General features: G+C 43.8%; 2 protein-coding genes across 6 annotated transcripts in view; both read right to left on the reverse strand.

The window, feature by feature from the left end:
• Positions 1–318: 318 nt before the first annotated feature.
• Positions 319–11,811, reverse strand: ARL5A (ARF like GTPase 5A). 5 transcript variants are annotated; one of them, XM_080347079.1, is made up of 7 exons: positions 11,501–11,811; positions 9,520–9,580; positions 6,379–6,526; positions 5,300–5,383; positions 2,871–3,022; positions 2,270–2,360; positions 2,143–2,184 (listed from the first exon to the last, which is right to left on the reverse strand). In XM_080347079.1, exons 1-6 carry the CDS (start codon positions 11,544–11,546, stop codon positions 2,312–2,314), a joined length of 540 nt encoding a protein of 179 aa, XP_080203205.1. In that variant the 5' UTR covers positions 11,547–11,811; the 3' UTR covers positions 2,143–2,184; positions 2,270–2,311. The 5 variants fall into 5 exon arrangements, with proteins under 5 accessions (XP_080203202.1, XP_080203204.1, XP_080203203.1 ...); XM_080347076.1 differs by lacking the exon at positions 2,270–2,360 and having other exon boundaries at positions 319–2,184; XM_080347078.1 differs by having other exon boundaries at positions 319–2,360.
• A 10,357-nt stretch (positions 11,812–22,168) lies between these two features.
• CACNB4 (calcium voltage-gated channel auxiliary subunit beta 4) overlaps positions 22,169–24,343 on the reverse strand; it is a gene marked incomplete at both ends in the record, with an annotated part of 49,865 nt that continues 47,690 nt past the window's right edge. The window contains one exon of the mRNA XM_080346321.1: positions 22,169–22,429. Coding sequence (XP_080202447.1) covers positions 22,169–22,429 — 261 coding nt within the window. The remainder of the gene's footprint in view (positions 22,430–24,343) is intronic.

Here is a 24,343-nt window from a genome sequence, read left to right on the forward strand (position 1 = left end):
CAGTTTAGGGATGTGCAAGCACAAAGTATCTGGTTGCAACATAAACCATACCTGGAAAAAACCACCACACTCCTGTTATATAGATATATCAAGTCCTTCCAATTTAAGCGAGGGACTAAGCAGCAAATTTCAACAAGCAGCAGGTACCAGAATACTGCTCTGTGATTTTTCTTTCCTTAACAAGAAAAACACATTTTCTTAAAAACAAACAAAAACTCATCAACACACAACCTGTGCGGATCCAGGCAAAAGTACGCAGTGTTCAACACTACCACAGCCAGTGTTTTAACGGCATGAAAGGGAAGACATAAGACTCAAAAACCCAAGACTTCAGTTTAGAAGCAAATCTGCTTTTTCTTTTTTAAAACTAGAAAACATACAATTCCATTTCATATGCAAGTGTGCACAGAGCTTGTTTCTTGCAGATACTATCAGATAAATCGAGAAAGTCTTTGCATTAAATTGTTATTTCTTCAAACATTCATACATTTTGCAATACACCAGTTAAATACCGATATCTATGTGCATGCACTATCGATATATGCATGTACACATTAAAATGTTTAACAAAGACAGCAGACTCCCTAGACAGTGAGCATCAGATACCAAAAATATATTAAAAAGGTAAATTCTTTGCCTGTCTTTGTTAAATACAGACTTTTGAAGCTCCTCCCTTCCTTCCCCACGCGATGCCCAGAGAAGCGGTCAACGAGAGGGCTGATGAGACCATCCCGTCACCAAAGAGAAGCACCTTACAAAGCTTGAACTACGCTTTTTCTTTAAAATGTCCTTTCCACCGCTATCGGATGCACGAGCTAAGAAGGGGAAGGCCATTTTAAACAAGTTTTACTTCTTTTTGCTCTAGTCCTCCAACATCCACCTCCCAACACAAAAGACTACGGGTAAGGCCACGTACACTTTCCAAACACTGCGAGCGTTTCACCCCGCCGAGAAGTCTGTATCGTTTAACATGGAAATTCTGCCCAGGTTCTGCATGGGACACCCATCCCATAGGTGCTACAGTAAGAAAAGCTCCTCACACAGCGTTCTGACGCTTCTGTCCGACTCACCCGGGGGCCATGCAAAGGAGTTCTGTCTGCAAGAAGCGCTGCCCTGAACCTTCTGCGCGAACACGATCCAGGGGTCACTTACAGCTTTTCAAGTAGTGTCATCGGTTTCATCCCCCATGCCAGTTCCATCCACTGCATATAGATATATATACATTTCATGCTATCAAAGAGAAGTGTGCCTTCCTCTGAAAAACACTTACACAGAGTATGACTTTTTTGTAAGGTTCCAGTGGGACTTTAACACGTACTTTTGTGCCTCTTCTTTGGTTAAGAAAAAAAAGTATGACATTTTTCCCTTTATGGCAGCTAAAGGTACTTCTACTAGACTGGAATAATAAATGAACTGTACTGCCAAAAAAGAAAAGCAGTACCATAGGACAGCATGACGTGCACTTTTTGGAATCACCTCATCTAATGATGACTACAATTAAAAAAAAGAAAGAAAATCCATTTAATTTTAAACTCTTTGGCAAATATTTACTGTTTGCCGACACTGTAGTTTGAAGCTCAATCCGTTCTGGCATCCCTAACTGAAAAACAGGTGAGAAACAAGCAACAGTCTGAAGAGAGAGTTTGCTTTATACAGTTGTGAGCCAACTGTCTGATGGACGTTACAGCCACACGGATAACAAAGGAAAGTGCTGACACGTTGGCGATGTCAAATATTAGTATTACTGTTGACATACTGATTCAGCTTTACACACTGGTCTGAACAGATTGCAATTAACCTAAAATTGAGGTATAAATATACACAGATATGTACAGTACACATACAGGAAAATATTTTTGCATTTGTAACATCAGTAACCTTAAAAATACTGGAAAGTTGATACCTATGCCATTGATTTGTTTGCTAATTTACTGGAATAATGAAGCCAACATCTTCAACTAGAGAGGACTACAATGAAATAATAAAACTCAAAATTAAAAGCTTCTTCCTCTCACTTCATCTCCACCACGTTCAACACTGGACTGTTCAGAGTGGCTGTATCTTGAAGAGAAGGTTGATCACAGCTTTGAAACGCATCCTCAGGAGGAAAACAAACAGGAAACCAATTGCGTCTTTCTTTTTGCTGAATGGTCTTCATTTATATACACGTAGGTGTGTGTGCATCTATGTAGAAAATAAAGTTGAAATCAGTTCAGTATAAATACATCTAACCCATTAATTCTGCCACCGTGAAGGTAAGCATGGGTACAGCTCTTTTGAAGCAATGTCTGTGCAAAGAGGCCATTAAAAATCATCTGATCTTAAGTCTTGACATCATCCATTCCAGTCCTTGGCACAGTCTGCAAACGAAAGAGAGAACTTTTAAGGAATACATGCGCTTCTCAGGGTAACTTCAAAGATCATTTCATGGCACCAATTTAATTTCTTCTTGCAAACTCTGTAATTCTAACTGAAGGAATCATTTCCAGAAACAATTCACCCCAAGAGCAGCATTTCCCAGATCTTATTATGCAATATACAGGGCAGAGACTTCAGATCCCAGCACTTGAAGACATGCACTGAAGGTATCTCTAACTGTGATTATTCTGAATAAACCAGAAGAGATTTTGGGTTGTTCCCACTCCCGCCCTCATTATGCCCAAATCATACAAGGTTTTATCACTGGGAGGTGAAGCTGCAGGTTTGATGTGAAAGTTGGTTTTCAGATCACACTGATCCTAAGTCAGTATGTTCTGAGCCCAAAGTGAAAGATTATTGTTGCCAGGCGAGGATTGTGTGTTAAGACCAAACACCACAAGAAAAATACTCAAATAATTCAAGCTTCCCCTCCTAGAGACAATAACTCTTACCCCTCTCCAGTTAGAGCACAGCACGCCTGAATGTGCCACTGGTGATCCTTAATTGAAGTCAGCTTCAGAAACTGAGAGATTTCAGCTACTGTCATACACTCTTTAACATCTTGCTTGTTAGCAAAGATCAGCAAACCCGCTTTTTTTAAGTCCTGGGGAGAAAGAAGTCAAAAGAAGACGATTACAAATCAGCACTTGGAGGCAAAAGATGTCATACCAAAGCAGAGAACCTTAAGCCCCAGCAAAAAACCTCAACTATAAAACGCCGCAGGCAGACTGACACGCAGCTTCAGAAAATCCTTTGATCCCGCAGCCCAAACGTCCAGTTTTTGCTGGGAGGACCTGTAAAAGCACGTGCAGTATTTTTGCTGTGCCCTGTGAGGATCAGAGGACCCTGTGTCTGTGTGTGTGCAGGTCGGGAACACTACACACCTCCCAGTGGAGGCCTCGTGTTTAACCCTGAGCTTGCAGCTCATTCCTGTCTGAGCATCCAAACCTAGTGCGGCCTTGTCCTGAGCCTGGCTTTAGAACCAAGGGATGGACATCTACATGAACAAGCACAGCACAATAAACCTAAGGCAATATTTAAAACTTCAGTACTAACCCTTTAGAGAACAGCAACTCTTGGGGCAAGCTTATTTTATCTCAAGCTGCTCAGAATTACACTAGTACAGGCACATATTACTGAACATCTTCCAAAAGTAAAGAAATCTTCCCAGGAATCCAAGACAGCTGGTTCACTTAAGTGCTTATCACACACACTGATTTTTACAAGCAATAAAATTAATTCCCAAACTATCTGCTGGTCCAGAAAATTGTTGGAACTGACCTAAGCAACTCAATTTTGCCGTAACAAAAAAAAAAAATCAATTGAACCGGTTAACAGAAATAAAAGATCTTCAAGGACTACAAGGAAAAGCTATTCTAAATAAACATTTGACTTTAATTTCAGCTTATAGCTATTGTTGCCCTTTGCAAACGTCATCACGTCTGGAGATGTAGCAGAATATACTGAAAACATCCTGTTGTAAAACAATGGGCACATTTACTGTTAGGTGGGTGCTTTCGGAGCACAGAAGCAGCCTCCCAACACGAAGCAAGGGCATTCATTGTGCTCAGAGCTCCAGACTTCCTGCATTTCAAATTCGGTTTGTTAACAATTTCTGCATCTTCTCATATTGATTACAAAACAGAAGATGCAATTTTGTTTAGCGACTGCAACAGACTGAAGAGTACACCTCTGAAATTCTGACAATGGCAACAGTTCCCCCGTGCCACGTTTAACAGTCCACCACAACCAAGAAAGCCAGACCTACTTTATTAGAATTTATTAAACATAATTTTAATTTAAATATAAAAAAATAGAAATTCAAGATGCTAGGCAAAGCACTTGTTTAGTCTCAAGTGCTTTAGCTTACCATGATCACTCAAAGGAAATACACAGGCAGTCTTTGCCCTCCCCGTAGTCACCTACTAAACAATGGCTATAGTTTATATACAAATGTAATCTTTTGTGGTATAATGCCATTAATTTTATGCATATCTTTGTATTCTGACACTTAAATTGGGAAACTCTGTGGCATCTCATACAAACTGATCCAGTTTGCATTAGACTTGTCTCATGAGTTCCTGCAGTAGTCCAGCTTATCTAAACACATCTTCAGTCAAAATCGGGGCGCGGGTCTTGCTGCACTTCATAGAGAGACTAAAACCTTTGGGACATTCAGGTCATGCAGCAGGTGCTCCTTGGCTTATACATCCCTCCAGTATTTCTGAATCAGACCCAGATAGGTCAGTTTTAGACTTGACACAAGGCTCAATTTTAAAGAGGCTCTTAACAAGTTAGCAAATGATACTTGCATTCTGTAATTCCGAGTACAAATAGAGTTATGGCTACAGTAGCCAGAGGCAGCCCATTTCTGCAGTGCTATAGTGGTTGCTCTAAGGCATATCATTAAGGCTATATCTGTTTCACTGTGAAAACAGAAAACACCAAGCAACCACAAAGCTATCAAAACCAGTAATTAACTTGTGGGAAGAAACAACATTTTTGAAAACCCATCTCATTCGGATATCAACATGGATTGAAGCATACAAACCACAAAAATAATTTCTAGGTCTTAATTTCTGTTTCACTGAAGCACTGAGAATTTGAAAAACAACTTTTGTGAGAGTACCCTTCAGTAATTTGGTATTGATTTACAGCTTTATTAGGAGCTTCGGAAAAGACAGAGCCTCCAGCAGGACAGGCCGGCTCTGATGCCATATGGGAGAACGGGACTGGAGGTGTTTGCCTGGGGCCTCTATCCATCCTGGTCCAGCTCCAGGAGCTTCCACACACAGCATGTAAATCTGCTTCCCTTAACACGTACCATCCAGATTTTACCCACAATGAATATTAAACCAGAGAAACCACAGCGTTTACTCACCTCATGTGCTAACATTTTATAGAGTTCTTCTTTAGTCACAGAAATTCTCTCTCTGTCTGTGCTGTCCACGACCACTATCACGAACTTTAAAAAGGGAGAAGATAATTAGTCAGAGAACAAATCCTATCTTTCTTGCCACACTCTTGTCAGCAGAGCAGATTACTGTTCCCACCACGTTATCCAGGCACTCAGCCGGATTATCAGAGCATCCTATTCCAGACACACTTTCCCCACTACTGGTACAGTTTACAATTTATGCTGTGGTTTGTTTTTAAAGGTAGCTCTGGCACATCTTTTGACTTTTTGTTTCATGTTTGCAAGTGAAAAATTTACATTGAAGCGTTTCTCTGTAATCACAGATCGCTTTTTGTTCTTTGCTTAGCGTAACTGAGGTAGGACACAGATCCCTCAAAGAATATGTGGCAGCCTTACAAAGGCAAACTGTATCAGCTTTCTCCCTCTACTTCACATAATAACATGCAGATAGATATTTGCAAGGGATTTAAAAAAACCCAGAAGCTCCACACTTCAAGAGCATCCATGCAGATACACATCACAGCATCTTTTAGGGGAAGCAGAGGAGAACAAATTAATTATTATAAAAAATAACTTTTTTTTAAAGCCACATTTGATAACACATAAGTAACCCTGACTCATAATTATTTTAATCAAGTTCATATATGTGCTGCAACTTCATTGCTAAAGAGAATTGCTCCTGGAATCACAGAATCATTTTGGTTGTGGACCTTTAAATCATTGAGCCCAACTGTGCCAGGATTACGCAATACTGCAAGGCAGAACTCCCACAGTCCTGGAGGGAAGCCTCTGGGCTTTCAGCCTTAGTCCTGAGGCGTTAAGACGGGTTTTAAAGTACCCGCTACAGAGACAGAGCACTCATGGTCCACAAAAGCGGACATGTAAACATGGGGATCTGCAACACCAAGACAAATGGAAACAGAGCCCCAGAGAGAGAATCCTCTCAAATAAGTTGTTTTTAATTGCAACTCCATGTGACACACCTTACATACGAATATAAAAGTGAATTACAGCACGCCATCCAGCCAGGCGCTCACGCTCACCTCGGTGTTGGTGTAGTAGGTGTTCCAGGAAGAGCGCAGAGACTCCTGCCCTCCGATATCCCACATCAGAAAGCGTGTGTTGTTCACCACGATCTCCTCCACGTTGCTCCCGATGGTGGGTGAGGTGTGCACCACTTCGTTCATGGAGCTGCAAAGAGAGCGACTCGGTCAGGCGCTGCAGAAACGGCCCACTTACCTGCGGTAATGAGCATTTCAGGACTCCAAACTGACCTGCCTCTATAAAAACTAAAGTTGAGAGTTATCCCGAGGTAGCAAGCTTGGGGGGAGCTTATATATTATTATATATCTATTTTAGCAATTATAGCAAACACTCCTTATACAGCAAATAGAGAAAAGATTTGATGGTGGAAGGCAAACAAAAACAAATAAGAATAGCAATAAAAAAGGATTCCGTGAACTATATAATAACCAAATTATAGAGTTCAGAGAGCATTCATGAACAAAACCATATTCTAATTAATTAAATCATAAAGCTGAGAGAATATTTGCTTCAGAAGTTGTTTTAAGCAGTCAGCTTTTCTTTTTCCAGGCTGACTTTGGCACGCAGGGGAGAGAGCAGTTGTTTTGCTTCAAGAATGTGGTTAAGCCACAAGATTTCCAAAGCTGCAGAAAAACAACAACTCATCATCCAGCGCCACCAAACATAATACATCTCGGTCTCGTTCCAGTATAGGCCGCTGAGAATGTACTTTCTTCACAATTCAGTCACTTTCTGTCCAACCTTTCTTCTCTCTGCCTTCAGCACAGCCCCATAACTATGTTTTGGGGACAAATGCAGACATTAAATATTTTTAAAATAATCAGATATTTTAGAGATACAGAGTGCAGCTCTGTCATTAAGACAACCAGTCTCCTATCAATAGTGACAAGCCAATGTGTACTCTGGGTACTCCTAAAGTTCTAATTATTTAAACTCTATGATATGGGATCCGCAAAAAATTTAAAAGCAGCTTCAAGGAAACCGTCAACCATTTTCAGAGAACTTAGTTATTTTTTCTGCTGGTAATCCTGATATATTTTTTCATTTCTTATGAACACTTTTTGAAGGCTTAGCAGAACTTTTAGTTACAGTGACAGCAATTTGAGACTTGTAACAGTGCTGGAATATTGGTTGAAGAGGATATAGAGAACCAAGGAGACAAAAGGGACAGTCCAGTGTTCTGAAAAGTAATCCCAGTCTCCCAGTGTCTTAGCAGCATATAACAAGAAACCTTCTCACCACACACATTTAGGGGAGGCTACAGAAGGGAAAGAAGAAAGAACCATAAAATCAAGTTAAGGATAAGATGATGCCTGTGGCTGATTTAATATTTAAAAGAACAGGTTTTAGCAGAGCTCTTTTAACGCTTGGAAGAGACATATCCTGAAATCCCCTTTCCTTGGCTGAACCTGCAGCCTTTCACATTCCAGCTGTTGGCACCTCACAGTTTGCAATACAACAGCTGGATCTTCCCTCTTCCCCGCTGAACCGAGGTGAGCATGGAGCTTAATGGCATTTCTAGACACCTGATCACAAAATCCTGCTGCTACCTGGGGACAGGAAGGGGACATGAGTCTGAGAACGGGAAGAAATGAAGTGTCTGTGGAGCTGCCGTGATCTGTTAGAAGAATCACCGCTCCACCATGTGCTGTGACCACCCACGACAAACTAACAGCCAGGGCACTAACCCACACTAGTCATCCTGCTGGTTATCTCTGCCTGTCTCTATGAAAACAGTTAAACATATTCAGAACACTGATATGCCACAAAGAAATGGTAAGAAAAAGAAACAGACCATGCAAAGATGGAGGTGGGGTTGAAGGAGAAGTTGAGCAGGACGCACACGGAGCTCTGCCAAAGCAGCAAACGGGGAAGGGGAATACAAGAAGAGAGGAGGGGAAGTCCTGTGGAGCTAAAAAGGGTATAAAGGAAAAGGAGACATATAGAGATTCACTGTACCACAGGGAAAAGAAAACACTGAGAGTGCAGAAATAAGAAGATAAGAAGAATCATGAGACGTTTGTAGAGGAACTGGAAAGAGGCAGCACTAAAATGCGCCAAGGACAGCCCTCAGCTGCAGCAGTTACTAGCCTTAAAAGATACTCTTCATTCTGTTATGCTTTTTAAAATCTCTCACTCCTGATCTACATAATGACATTCAGCTTCATCTTTTCACTTGCTCTGCAGAGTGTGCCAGGGCATAAGTGGCTGGAAACACTGCACAAGTTTCCCCTTTCAGAAAGGCAAGAGCAGATCACAATTTTACAAAACCAAACATATTTTAAGTGTAGGATTGGACCAGTATGGCCATATCACTTAACAGGAATTATTTCTGATACTGACTCAGGAACACTTCCTAATACCAGACTACTACGTGTGAGAAATCGCAAATCTGTTTCTATTACAAAGAGACCTTGAGTCACCTGTCCCACCTAGAAGCTGCTGAGTTGTGGACAAATTTGTACCTTTTTATCAAAATGCAGTGCATGCCCACAGATATGAAGCACATACAAGTTTCGCGTAAACCAGCAGCAAGGTTAACGCAAGACAAACAAGTCAGTGCTGCTATTTATGAAAGGTAGAAGCTGCATGAGAGCCTGGGCTGCCACCAGCCCAGAGTCGTGTTGTCCCGGGTTCAACCAGCACTCAGCCTTCCTCCCTCCTCCTCATCCCCCACCACAAATGCCATGAAGGAGCATCTCGGCACACCGGACACAAATCACGGCAAGGAGAGGTCAGGCTTCGCTCTTTGCTACTCACAGAACAACTGTTTTAGTATTTCCATGCTGCGGCATGCATCGGTTTAGCAGCGCTGTCCTGTGGCTAACCCTCAATCTAATCATATTTTATGGAGCTGGCAAACAGCCTACACAGTAACACCAAAGACAATCGCGATTAAGTGGTAATAGCAATGTAATCTGATAAATAAAAGCTTGGAACAAAACCTTACTCATATACCAGGCAAAATACAGACCTTTCCAAACTCTAAATACATGTTATAACCCACTGTCACCTATCCTGTAATCTTCAGCTCAGCGCTCTCAGAGTAAAAACTAACAAGGAACATAGCGACAAGTCAGAGTAATATATGCAATGCATGCCTTGAAATACAAGAAACATCACCTGCAATTCATACTTACAATTGATAAAGAATCGTGGTTTTTCCTGCGTTATCCAGACCCACAATGATTACTTTGTGCTCTGAAATGAAAATATCACCAGTAAGTCAGCTGTGTGTATCACGATATCTGTGCTACAAAACAAGGTTAGTGTTGCTTTTGAGGCTGATTTCCTAAGCAAAGACTGCCCAACTTCAGGTGCCACATTTCATGACCCGTACCTAGTTCATTTGGCTGTGCAGGTGTACAACTCTGTGGACTGTCTTGAGTAGGCGACTGTCAATTTCTCCCCATCTGCACATCTATAGGAACAATTTCTGGGAGATTACAGGTGGATTTTTTCCTTCTCTGAAGTGCCAGAGCAATCTCATGTTGGGATCCTTTCCCAAGCTTCCATACATTTTTGCAGATAGCACACTGTACTCTGTGTTCCCCCGAACTGCAGCCATTCTCCAGGCCACACGCTTACACATGTTAAATGTTCATTTCCAAGGCCTTACTTTTATTATGGCCCGCAACACCTTGATCTCTTTGCAAAGAGCTGTTAAAAACCACAACAACGCCGACTTGCACTGTAAGCAGGGTGACCCACTTGTCCCCCTCAGTGTCCTCTTTAACTTTCCACAGGTTTGGAACCTGGAGAACAGATTTGCCTACAAATATCTTACCCAATTTAGTTTTAGATGAACCAACGAGTGCTGCACAGAACTACTCTGACACATATGCAGACGCATCTTGGCGCTCGATGCCAGAATAAATGATTGTTTCTATTTAGCACCTTCTCTCCTATACATCACAAAATTGAATTTGAATTCTACAGCTGGTGTTGTCGAGCACATTCAAATTTATGATTTGCAGGACGAGTGAGCACTGCCTTCTCTCAGCTATATTACACAACTTTTACTTGCACAAAGAACCTTGGCCTCGACAGGGCTATTCTTGCCAGTAAAAGCTTTGTGAGAAGGGCTTTCCTTCCCCCCTCCCCAGTGGTCCACAAGGGCAACAAAAAGCCATTTTAAACCTGCCCAAGCTTCAGACAGCCCGAGATCGATTCCTTCTGTTAGCAAAGCACACTGGCATTGATTTAGCACAGAGGAGGGGGGGGGGGGGGGAGTCAGGGGTCAGGTAAGGGGGGTTTCTTGACTTTGATTTTATCAATATTGTGTGGTTTTGCAGAGTTGTCTGATATACCATCGAATATAAATTCCAGCTTTAATAACTTTGCATAACTGCACAATATTGTAAAAATATCAGCTTACCTGACCCCCCATAACTAGGAACTTTTGTTGCTGGTGGGATGTTGCCAGCATAGTGCTGTTAGGGAACCAGCTGGAACAGCAGGTCTGGGCTGGGGCTGGATGCTACAAGACAAAAATGTTTTGTTGGATTTGCACTAAGCGTTAATGGGCATATAACTGGGACATTCAACATGCACGTGTGAGCGTAGCCGAGTTCACTCAAAATCAAATTTAAAAGCCCTTATAAACACAGATGAGAGCGTCAGCATGTGTTTTATAGTTAAAGTTACAACTCTCCTTAAAGCCTCACTGTAAGGAGACAGGCGCTACAAATCCAAAGTTATTTATAACATTCGCCCCACAAACGAGCAATTTTGCCAGATATGGAAGTTTATCAATAAAAAACATCCATAAAGCGTGCTCTACAGACGACAAGATGGAACTACACACCACAAGGCAACACAGTTGTATGCTTTCGGCACACGTTAATAAATTAACATACGCCAGTAAACGAGCTTTCTGGTGACTCAGAGGAGGGAAAACAGGGTTTAACCCCCCAACTTTTCTGGCTTTTCGGCTCGTCCTCCCGGCTGCCCCCGCCGGCCGGGCTGAGGAGGAGCCGCCACTCGCCCTCCCGCCGCGGGCCGAAGCTGAACCGCTTTCCAAGGGCGATTCACCCCCTCGGCCGCACCGAGGAGCGATCGCCCTGAGGCCCGGCCCCTCACACATCCCCGGGCCGCCGCTTCCACCCCTTTCCCGCTCACCCTGATGGTTGAACAGCCTCCATATCCTAGTGAAGAGGATCCCCATCCTCAGCTCCGGGCCTCGCCGTCTCCTCAGCGCCTACCGCGGGGTTAAACCCGCTCAAAGCCCGGCCCAGCGCCCGCTTTGCCGCCTGGGGCCTCGCCGGGCCTGCTCTCGGGAGAACATCGCCGCCAACACCGCCGCTTACCCCCGGTTCCCTCTCCTCAGCGGAGCGGGGAGAGCGACGAGCCGCCGCCGACCCCGCGGCCACCGTAGGGACGGGGAAGGCGGGGGCGGACGCGTCGGTGTGACGAGCTGAGGGAGGAGCCGCCGCCGCCATTACGCGGCCCCCGCCTCAGTGAGGGAGCGCCCCGGCCGCTCGCCTTGGGCCCTGCAGTCACCTCACAGTTCGTTTTTAAAGCACCCAGGCTCCCTAAAGATAAATTTCTCTGACCAAACGTGAGGTGTCTTTTTTTAAAAAAAGATGACGTAATAAAATGTACACGGCGCTGTGTAATAGGCTGGAGACACGGTTTGTAGATGAGGTTCTTAGTGACACGTTAGTTTAACGCTTGGACTCGATCTTGAGCGTCTCTTCCCACCAAAGCCATTCTATATTTGCCCCCATTTGTCCCTGACCAAAATACCACTTTATTTAACCCAGAAACACCATTTTGTTACCTGCGAGCTGTCCAACAGGACTGATGCCCAGCACCACCTACATTTCAGCTGCACCACCTTCATTAACATCCATAAAAATGCTCAATTTTACATGGGTCGGTGTCGTTCTCTCTTGTTTTCACAACACCCATAGTGGATGGATTTAAGCAATGGGTGTTTTCAGCACTAGGATTTGCAACTTTATTACAAAGTATTCTCTAGAGAGCTGCAAGTAGCTGCAGCCACATTTTAACCACCAGTGCTGGGCACAGTGAAACCAACAGCTGTGGTTCTCTGGAAAAGGAACTTTGGCGGAGAGTGTGAAAACCTGAAACTGAGGGAATGTGTGTTTCTTAAGTTCAGAAGGTGTCTCCTCTGGAGCACAATGTGATGGAGACTGAGGGACCTGGGGGCTCAGCTGGAGAACAGGAGCTGAGGGGAGACCTTCTGATCTCTGAACTGCCTGAAAGGAGCTTGGAGCCAGGGGGGTCGGGCTCTGCTCCCCAGGAACAAGCGCCAGGAGCAGAGGAAACGGCCTCAAGTTGCCCAGGGGAGGTTGAGGTTGGATTTAGGAACAATTTCTTCCCCAAAGGGCTGTGGGGCATTGGAACAGGCTGCCCAGGGCAGTGCTGGAGTCACCAGCCCTGGAGGGCTGGACAGACGGACATGAGGTTCTCAGGACATGGGGCAGTGCCAGGGGTGGCGGAACGGTCGGACTTGATGATCTTAAAATTCTTTTCCAAGCAAGGTGATTCTATGACTCCTTGCAGGATGGGATCCCTTACTTTGGGCTGGGAAGCCTCTCTGTCCTTAAAGTATTAAATCTTCTGGCCCTGCTCATGTTCCTCAGAGCTGTCAGTACAACATCCTATCACTTTCTGTCACTGATAGTAGGTGTTACTGCACCTCATTCCATAGTGTCCCCTCACCCGCACCACAGCCTCCCGTTTTCCTTTTTCCAGTGTCTCAATTTTTCACCTGCTCACTCAGTCCCACCCCCAACTCCTTTCTTATTTCAGAGATTTTTGCTTCTTTCAAGCAGCTTCTATTCTGACAGTGGCTTCCTGCTTTTGTTTGCCCTGCTGCAGAACTGGCCCACAGCTGAAGCAGCAAGGCCAGCAGTAATCTCTGAGTTTCTGTGGATTAAGTATTCATTAGCCAACAATTATCCCCCTTTCCTGAGAATTTCAGGTGCTTACAGTTCACTTCTGTTCTCATTTCTCCTGGTGTAAACACAGAGCGAGTCTGCAATCCACGGGCTCATTCCAGGGTTAGGTGGGCTGCACAACGACGCGAGGGCAGCAAAACTCAAACTATTTATATTGATTTAGTGAGGTGGGTTGCAAACTGGCTTAAGGAGAGAAGCCAGAGAGTGGTAGTCAATGGTGCGGAGTCCAGCTGGAGGCCAGTATCCAGTGCAGTGCCTCAGGGGGCAGTACTGGGGCCAATATTGTTCAATATATTCATTAACGATTTGGACGAGGGAATTGAGTGACTATCAGCAAGTTTGCTGATGACACCAAGCTGGGAGGAGTGGTGACACTGGAAGCTGTGCTGCCATCAGAGACCTGGACAGGCTGGAGAGCTGGGCGGGGAATAACCTGATGAAATTTAACAAGGGCAAGTGTAGAGTCCTGCATCTGGGCAGGAACAACCCCAGGTTCCAGTATAGGTTGGGAAATTACATATTAGAGAGCAGTGTAGGGGAAAGGGACCTGGGGGTCCTGGTGGACAACAGGATGACCATGAGCCAGCACTGGGCCCTTGTGGCCAGGAAGCCAATGGTACCTGGGGTGGGTTAGAAGAGGGTGGTCAGTAGGTCAGAGAGGTTCTCCTTCCCCTCTACTCTGCCCTGGGGAGACCACACCTGGAATATTGTGTCCAGTTGTGGCCCCTCAGTTCCAGCAGGACAGAGAACTGCTGCAGAGAGTCCAGCGCAGGGCAACCAAGATGATTAAGGGAGTGGAGCATCTCCCGTGTGAGGAAAGGCTGAGGGAGCTGGGGCTCTTTAGTTTGGAGGAGACTAAGGGGGGACCTTATTAATGTCTATAAGTATATAAAGGGTGAGTGCCATGAGGACGGAGCCAGGCTCTTCTGGGTGGCAAACAATGATAGGACAAGGGGTAATGGGATCAAGCTGGAACACAAGAGGTTCCACTTAAATTTGAGAAGAAACTTCTTCCCAGTGCCAGAGCCTGGCACAGTGCTGGCTGCCCAGGGGGTTGTGGAGTCTCCTTCTCTGCAGACATTCAAAACCCATCTGGACATGTTCCTGTGCGACCTCACCTGGGCGTTCCTGCTCCAGCAGGGGGATTGCACTGGATGGTCTTTTGAGGTCCCTTCCAATCCCAAACATACTGTGATACTGTGATTCTTTAAATAGAAGTGCATCGGGTTTTTTCCCTCCCATTTTTACAAAATGAATGAATAGAAGATGTTTTTTAGGACCAGGAAGGCACTGAGATTTCATCTCTGGCTTCCCTATGCTAGTTCAGTTATCATGAAAGACATTTTTATGGCAGCCTGGTGTAGCCTGTATTGTACTGCTGCTTTTTTACCTGCTGACACCAACGCTGGGTTTCCCATTGCTGCTTTCTAAGAACACTCAGAGCAGCGTAGCTTATTGTGAATAGTTACACAATCTCCTCCAGGATATCTGAGAAGCCTTTTTCACATCATGTATGTTTTGTTCCCAGTGACCTGAGTGTCTCAACGCAGCAGCTGCCTATGGTAGGAGGGGAAATACAGAAAAAACCCCAACATGTAGAGCAGACAGAGAGGTGGCTCAGGAACTCTTCTAGGATCGGATGAAAACACACAATGCATTTTTGCGTTGTTATATTTATTTGAAAGACCTTAAGCTCTTTATTAACAGCTTAGATGAAAACTCCCGTGCTCATCTCCCATTTTGTACACTTAGACAAGAGAGCTAAACAGAATTTTAAAAGCCCTGCGTGCGTATTAGACGTATAAAAGCCATCGGTAACTCATACGTAACATGCAGCTTACCTGGCAAATGTCCGTCTGTCCTTGCAGGGCAGGCTCCCGGCAGAACGCCCAGGAAGAGCTGGAGGGGAACTCTCTGCTGGAGGAACCATCTTTCAGTGCTTTCTTGTTTCAAGCTACTATAAATGGTATTTCATTATTCTTTTAGTTATTCTTTCAAGCCTTCATACCTCGCATCATTCCGATACTTGTTTCTGTCTAGGAACCAATTTTAAGTTAACCTGAGATCACTCTGAGGACCAGATCCAAGTACCACTGATGTCCACGAGAATCCTTCAGTTGACTGAAAGCATTTTACTTCTCAACGGAACACTGAGATATTGTACGTATTCATGTATTTCTGAGTTGCAGCTATTTAAGAGCAGATAGATTTAAAAATAAACATCATTCATGTCACAGAGCAGCTGCGTCCCCTTCTTCAGAATCTCATTCATTTTTACTAAAAGAACGCATGAAGCCGCTGCCAAAAGCTAGTGGCAAACAATAAAAATACCCCTTTTCTCTTCCCAGCTTTATCCAATCTTGAGTGCAGAACACAAAGAGACTTCAAAGACTTTTCAACGGTTTGTAGTTGTTTTCATTTATTGTAGAAAAGTTATTGTAATGCAGTTCATTTTTGTACATCTAAATTCCATAAAACAAGTCCATAGAAATGAGGATACTATCAGCATGCAGTCTGCATTGTCGTTTTTTAAATGATTCTGATCACAAAAATAACAACACTTTTTTGTTTTAAATTTTCTTTGAAAGCCACTAAAAGCAGAGGGAGAGCAAAGCATGCACCACTGTACACATTTGCATAGTATATTTTACCCAGCATGCCTTGTAGAATGCTACACATACAGTATCTATAGAAGGAAAAACAGAAAGGGGCAAATCAGCAGAAAAGAAACACCAATTTGTGGGGATTTTTTGGTAGTCAAGGCAGCGGCGCCTTTCCCAGCGTGACTGAAGCGGCTCTCGGTGCGGCTGGAGGCGGCGCTGCACTGGGAACCACTTTGGGTGAGAAACAGAGATTTGCTGGGGTCTGAGAAGCCCAAGGTCCACGGTTTGCACGACTGTTTCCATCTTTCTTCACCCCTCTGCTTTTCACGCCTACGTACAGTCTGCATTTCCCTTGATTCTTTCTCATCAAACCTCACCGAGAAGAGAATCGGGTGAATTTCAAACGTCAAAACCCCACGGGCCTCAGCCTGAACCTTCTGCTCGCTTGCTTTTACCTCCTAAATTCTCAGCCCTATCAATGAAAGTTCTGGGTGGACTCGTCCACGGCTCTTATGGTGTCACATCCTCCCCTCCCTGTCCCCATACACAAAAACAAGCAGCTCTGTAGACCCAAAAACGTATTTATTGGGAGTATTTCGTTCCCAACCTTGGGTTACTTCTGTATCCGTGGTACAGTCAGTAGTCATGTGCCAAAATCTATACATTGGCCCAAATTAGAGGTTATTCATGTAATTTCAGCTTTGAGGAGGAAAATAGCAGAAATGAACGCAGTGGACTTTCTAATATGAAAATACCTTTTTTCACCAATTGATATGGAAGGAATACAAGTTTTTGAGAAATCAATCCCATGTGCAAAATGCAAGGCTCACAAACCAACTGCTCAACTATCAGGCAGCACGTTAAACTGATCAAAAATGCAATAAATCCACAAGAAATCTACCCCTTTTTTTTCCAAAAAATACAACGCCAGATACACTAGTGGAATTATTCGAAATTTGTGCTATTACAAATGTGCTTCTTTTTCCTTGCTCTGTTTTTACATCATTGGCAAAATATATTATTCTGTACTGTACAATATATTTTCTCAGTATATTTTCTACTGCTTATACAGAGTAGAACTAATACCCAAGGGGACTGTGGCGTTACATTTAATCACATTTTGTTTTTCAGGAAATACTGCTAAGGCAGGTGATAATCAGTACAGGACGTTTACGGCCAGACCTTGCAAATGCCGACTCTCAGAGGAGACCGTAACAAACCCTGTGTCCAGTAGTAGGTGTCTGTAGGAGCTACTCCACATAGTAACTCGCTGCCAAGAAACGTGAGGGAAAAGGCAAAACCCACTACAGAGCACAGGGACCAAGCCAGTGCTGCTCCCAGCTCCACACACAAAGGAGTAAGGCTGTGACACGCTCTTATTTTAAAGCGATTTCTACCTTCTCCCAAAATTCTCTATATAGATTCAATTTCTCTCCACTTCTTAAATGGATTCCACAAGTCATTGAAGAGATTTTAACCCAATTTTCAATACTGAGTAGCATTTTCAGCTCTTTCTCCGAGTTCATTTCTTACATATATTTTACAACACTAGCAAACATTTTAAAGACATACCTTTATTTTTCTATAGAATATAAACTGGACTTGAATAACAATCTAACAGAGATTATTCAAATGACAATGTCAAATAATATGCTCTCTTTTGGCATCATTTTAAAGGTAGTGGGAACGTAATTGCCCCCAAGTTAAAACTGGCTGTGTTACAGAACCACCATTTGGAGGACAGAGGGGTAACTGCAACAAATGACATGGCAGCAGAACCCCATGTATCCAATGTTAAAGTACAGGTTTTTAGGAGTGAAACCAGATTTGTATAAATGGCATTTTACAAATTAGGCATTTGAACTTTTGTGTTTTGTGGTCTCCAATTATTTGGCTTAAAAAAAAAAAAAGACTATGGAATCAAGGCCAGGATTCATTAGCACTGAACTCAGAAAAAACCTTGTAGAGGGCTCACTTAGCACATTCTTCAAGAAAAAATGACTGATGAAAGCCCTAACTTACCCAAATCAGTGTGCTAAAAAGCATCAGCAGTATTGTTTTGAGAATGGTCGTGTCACTAAAGAGATGAGATTCTGGGACGTTTCAGAAAAGTCTAGAGTATGAAAACCAAACAGAATTTGGAAGATTTGCACTCAATGGGAACATGGAGGAAGCACCAGTGTGTGCTCAGCCCTCCAGCCGCCCCTCCTCCTCGTCCTGCTCTCCCTCTTATGTACGGATTCAGCGTTATTGGAAAAGCAAGGAGCACAAAAGATTGAACCCCAAACACCAACTTCAGAAGCAGCTTTCAATCCTGGGGAAAACGCAGTAAAACTTTCGTTATCCTATTTGCAGCAAGCCCATCGCTAAGAGCGCGAGTGCCAGCGCCGCGGCTGCACGCTCACTGCCTTCATCTGCGCCCACCAGAGTTAAAGCCGAAGCACCCGGGATCGGGAGCAGGGGGAGCAGCCGGTCGCTGAGGAATTGTGTGAGCTGCAGGAGAGAACAGCACTTGCTCCAGAAACTCCAGCGCAAAGTGAGGGGCAGCACCTGATTCCCGTGACAAGAGCATCTTTCAGGACACGATGCAGGTGGCAGGTTGTGCTGCACCGGCATCTCACAGGCGGAGGAACTGAGTTGTGCCAGACTGACCCATTTAGCAAATGATCATCTCATTTGGCCAACAGTTTAGAAACTCAAATTTGACACAGAACAGCTTCAGTTGCATTCCTTTAACCAGCATTTCACCATCTACTCAGAAAATTGGTTGCGAGTTGTCGTTTAATTAATGACAGAGATCTTAGCACATCCCATGGGATAAATGCTCATCTATGGAACTAGTAAAAGAACCTGTTCATCTGCTAAATACAACTTGCCAAATAGGAAGTACTTAAATTAAAAGTTTAACGATCAATTGTCTTTAAAGTGGCTTCCAGATTTTTACAATACTTCGTTAATTCATTCACAACCGTAGGAATGCACTGACATACATTGTCTTTAGATATTGAGATTGTTATCATCTTTATTGGCTAAATTGTCATTCATCCAAAAGTGTCCTAATGAAAAACTCAGATAACAACAAAAAAAACCTTTTAAAAAAAAAATCAGTGTTTTATAACCATTTCTAAAATTGGCTGTATAAGCCAGAGCTTACGAGCACAACTCTGATCTTCAATAATATTTTAAGAACAAGAAGTGGTATGAGGACTGGCAAATGAAATTAGCCTTACTCGCATTCATTGAGGAATATATGAATGTCGCGATTTTCTATAGCGCCGTTGCATGATAAATCGCACTAGAGCTGGCAAGCAGGGCTGAAGTTCCTGTACAAACACCAGGAGTTAACGTCTCCTGATGGACATCGCAGCTTTTACTGATCATCGCGCTTCCTAAAAATAATTTACCTTTAAAAATAAAGAGCTCCCATAGCTTGTATCTAGAATAAATTAACAATCTATCAGCATGTTCGGTATATTTGTACTTAAAGATATATCAAGCTTCAAAGAATAAAAAAGCCAGCAAGCAAGGAGACCTGCTGGATCACCTATAACTGGTTTCTTATATTAAAATGGGCTGGGCGGTGGGAAAGGAGAGGAGAGGGTGAACTAATACCCGCAGCAGGAAAGGGAACTCAAACCCAGCCAGTGAAGGAACTCAGCGGGTTCTTGCAAGACAAGACACGACTTCCCTCGCAAGCGTGTTCGGATGAGAACCAAGAGAAGTAGTTTTGGCACTTGAGATGCTGCGGGCGATGGGGTCCGTGCACACGTGCTGTGTCCGTCTTTCCCTTTACGAGCGTGACATGGAAGACTTCAAAACAAGGCTCCAAAAGGCTCTAGAAATAAACGCCAGTTTTTCATCTAGGAAATGATAAAGCAGTAACCTTGTTTACTAGAAAATATATGTAGGTGCTTTGCAGCTACCTGCCATTAAAATGCAAATATCTTCAAGCGGTTAAATGATCTGATCCCTAATGCTACCACAGAAGAAACAGCTGTCTAATCTAGGTTTATACATCTCAGTGCATCCTTTGCAATTAATACTTTAATGCACACAAACAAGAAACTAATTATTAAAGCTTATAGAAAAAAATGCCTTTGCCTAACGCCTTCTTTCTCATGCAGGTATGTGTGCTGTACATGTACCAAAGAGCCGCAAAAATTCCTGGAGAAGGCTCCGCTGTGCCAGAGCAGAAAATACGGAGAAGGCAGCTGGAGCTGCCATTCCCGGCCCAGATCTTGCTGTACTTTCTCAGCCTAAATGCTTTTGGGTTTGGAATCTGCAGGCATTTGGCCGGAGAAAATCCAACAGGATCGGGTCTGCCGTATCCCTTCTCAACTCTGTCACTCCAAGGGATACATGGATTCTCTTTTGTTGCAGTAAGTGGCCCATTGGAATCACGGGGCGGTGCTGAAGCCGCCTTCTACGCAGTGATGGTGTTTAGAAAATGAAGCATGCATCCGCAATCTTGTAACGCCTCTAGAGATGTACCTCGGTTTTGGTTGTACCAGATATGGGATGAATTACTTTCCTCGTTGGTAACATCAAGAAGATAACCAGACTCAACAGTGGTGGAAAACACCAGTGATCTTTGCCAACTGCTCCAGAAAGCAGAAGAAACCGTAATATTCAGGAAGTTCATTCAGTGCTACATGCTTTGAAAGCCGACTTTTAGCAGGCTTTGGGAAGAAAACAAGCAAATATAAAAGTTAATGATCCTCATTTTTTGAAAAAAATATAGTTTGGGCATGAACCTGCATAAAAAAATGCAGGTTCAGTATTGTTCTGTCGATCTTAGAAAATGCAGGCAGCGGGGAGCTTCTGGAGTCTCTGCTTAAAGACATCGGTGGGTTTTACAAAACGGTCCGTTATGGTCAAATTTTCAATCACGTTGGATCTAAGGCTTCACCGATCGTGTAAGACATAAGGTCCAATCCCATTAACTTCTCTGTTTAAAGAAACTGGAGATCAGCGGGTGAAAAGAAGTGATTGGTAGGAAGTAAGGCAGCAATTTCTCCAGATTTATCAAGTTCTTTGAATCAAAGATGTCAGCCCTGCGACTTCACCGTGAGCAGGTTTGTTTCTGATACTCCACTGATACTGCAACCTAATCCTGACCAATATGTTATTTGAAATGCTCACCCTTCACCGTTATTCAACCCCACTCCCTTCCCTCAGGTTTCATTACTGAAATTTGAACCGATCTTCTGGAGAGTTCTTGTGCGACGCCGGAGTTTTCAGACATTCCAAGATGGGTTTTGAGAGATGTAAGACAGAAGGAGGTATCGGATGTACTGGACACACTGGGTAAGAAGAGTGTATTGTCCATTTAAAAAGGCGGAATACTAAAAATGGGAGAAAAAACCTATTCTGTATGATACACTCATGTTCCATTTTGGGACTACCAGCTGCATTCAGGTAAACAAGAGAAGAAAGGAAGAAAAGACTATTCTCAACCTGCAACCATCCAAACTATTGTGCAGTTTGTTCGTGTTCCTGTTTGTTTCCTGATCCTGTCGTAGCTCATCAGGACGGGCGGAACTAAAGCAATGGTTTCACTGCAACATTCACACCAGGGCTCAAAATAATCGCAAACTGGAAAGTATTTTGCCACTGCTGCAATAATTTGTGATATTTGGCACTCTCCACACTCTACATTTGGTTTGTCTGAAAAAGCCATTCTGGAAATAAGGAGTTAGAATAAATCCTTTTATTCTAACTTTCAATGTAAATGGAGCTTCCAGCAAACAAACACCGCAGCTTTCTGCCTTCCCACTGTTTGTCGTTTTCAGATTTGTCATTTGTGTCTTTTTTTTCAATTAGTTGCAACATGCTCAAGTCGACTTTCCAGTCAATTCACCCAAATTCCAACAGGAATTGGTTTATAAATTGGTTCCAACTGGAACTGGTCATTTGGAATTTCCAGCACAGGAAATTATTTTATAAGTGCCTCGCTAAGTACCCTAAATTACAAACGGATGTGTCTAATATCTAACGACAAGAAAAAGTATGGCTATAAATGCAAATGCTGTACTAAAAAGACAATAAATCAAAAAAACAACCTATATGATCGGGCATAAACGTAAGGGCATGGTCACTTGGTTTTCTTTGCCCCCTACTTAACATCAAATGACAGCAGAGCGCAACTTCAGTATGACCGCGTTACACCTGCCAAATTAAGGTGATATTTTCGTTTTCCTAGCTACATTATGGCAAGTTCTCGACTGATGAATCCCGTTCTTCCCCAGGGTCTGAACTCAAAGCCTGTGTCGCGACTCGTGGCTGTATCCTCCGGGGGAGCCGCGGTTCCTGTGGGGTTTGTACGTGTCCTGGTACGAGTCAGAATATTCTTCTTCCACTAGAGGATAGTGATCTCGGCTGTGTTGGGAACTGGAAGACAAGCGGTTCCTGCTCTTCCGAGCCCTTTCATTGTGATAATTTTCATCTGAGGTCATTAGACTTCGCCGCTCAATGGGAGAGTTCTCTGCGGAGTGGCTGCTGTGCCTCCCGCGCTGGCTCTACGGGTGCCAAAGAATCCAAGCGTTAACACACACAAAGAGCAGTTGACATCATTTCACCTCGTTTTCAGACTTATTCTGAGGTCTTTCAGAATCCATCCACTTTTCTGTTATTCATTCTCTATTAAAATCTGTTTGCTACAGGAATGGGATACAAGAATAGGCTGGTTGCTAGAGCTGGAACAGACCCCACGCAGTGTTACAGTGCGCGCCGGATGGTATGCACCTTGTTACATATTCAGATTACAGGCCGTTTAGCATGAAAAGTGAGCTGATGTATTCAGCATTTATCACTTTTCTCTGATCATGAACATAACATTCATGCTTCTATTCTGCTTAGAAAATTTTGAGCGCTGATTTCTGTGGTTTTAGAAAACATCTGAAGATGTTTGTCATTGTTCTTTAAAAAGGTGCAGCTCTAAGCCCTATTTAAAAACCTTCACGTGCCACAAGAAATGATGGACCGCTAACCAGGCAGCTAAGGGGTGGCTAAAATTATTAGATAGTAACAAATTCTTTCAACTAAAATATTTCAATATGTTGACAGAATATCCTTTTCTAGATAACTTATTAATTTAAACATTTGGGCTCTGCTATCCTCATGTTCCCATAATGATAACAGGCTACGTTTGTCACATTAACAAAATCAGTTCATACTTTCTGTCAGTTAATTGGCACAATGAAAAAACAGCCTAAAAAAGTGATTTGGTTTGCCGTAAGCACACGCTAAACCTCTCGAGGCAGAGCCATCCGCCCTCTGAGCCAACGCGGTCAACGCTTTTCTTTCTCCAATTTACACAGCCAGCGCCATTGCTCTGAGCCCGTGATGGCCAAGGGGACGCGGCCGCGCTCTGGGGGCCTCGGGTTCCCGTGCCCAGCACCGGCCGCTGCGCTCGCGCCGGAGCTGTGCCCGCTGCTCCCTGCGCTATCAAACCTTCCTCCTGCTGCTGCTCCCTCGCTGCATAATTTATAGCGAAGGGCTGGTCGGCGCGGGCCGGGTGTATGTTACAGCGCAGCCCACGCCGCGTCGCATCTCTCACTGCGGGTCGATGCTGCCAAGGTGACTCACGGAGAGATGCGCCTAACGAGCTGGCGCAGAAAAGCGTGCCCTTCTGCAAACAGCAGCGGCTTCTACCAAGTTATTCCCAAGTTTTCCTTATAGCGCCACGTTTTAGTAGTGATTGTATGTCCGAATCCACCTACCCTCTTCACAAATTATACTTCTCAGTTTTATTTGACCTAGGTGTACCATTTTGATATATACTCACTGCATCAGCTGCAACGTTAACTTTCTGTGCTCGCACCCCCTATGTTCCCTGCGGGAATTTACCTCTCTGCTCCCTCTAGAAACCGTCCCGCATCCCTGCCGCACTGTGCAGCCGTTCTGATCCCGCTCTTTGCCTCCCGAGAGGCGCAGGCCTGGCAAACCTGGGGTGCTTACACGCTGCTCTTACGCCCCACATCGCTTTTGACCCTGCAGCGCAAGCCAAACAATGAGCTGCGTTGTGTTTTCTGCAGTAATGGATTTAAAATGCAAATCGCCCAGAGCCTAAGAAACACATATCCCCAAAATCTTTAAGTACAGGATTTAAGTCCATTTGTTGAAATTAGACTACACTGCGTAGGTTTAGCGCTAACCAGGGCTTAGAGTTTAACTTCAGCCTGATGACCTTCATGAAGCCCAAAGACTTTAGGTTAAATCAGAAGGTTCAACTCTCAGTAAACTAAACTCCAGGTGACCAAAGGGACACTCCCAAGTCCTGATTAGGGAAATTACGTACAGATTATCCCAGGAAATCTGCACCATTCTCGGAGGGACTGTTACACGAGGCTCTGGGCCTTTGTTATTCAGTTCCCCGTGGTATCGGGAGAAGGAGTCAGAAGGACATAAGAAGTATAAATTCTTAATACTGG

The sequence above is a fragment of the Nesoenas mayeri genome, assembly GCF_963082525.1.
Source record: "Nesoenas mayeri genome assembly, chromosome: 6".
Lineage (NCBI taxonomy): Eukaryota > Metazoa > Chordata > Aves > Columbiformes > Columbidae > Nesoenas > Nesoenas mayeri.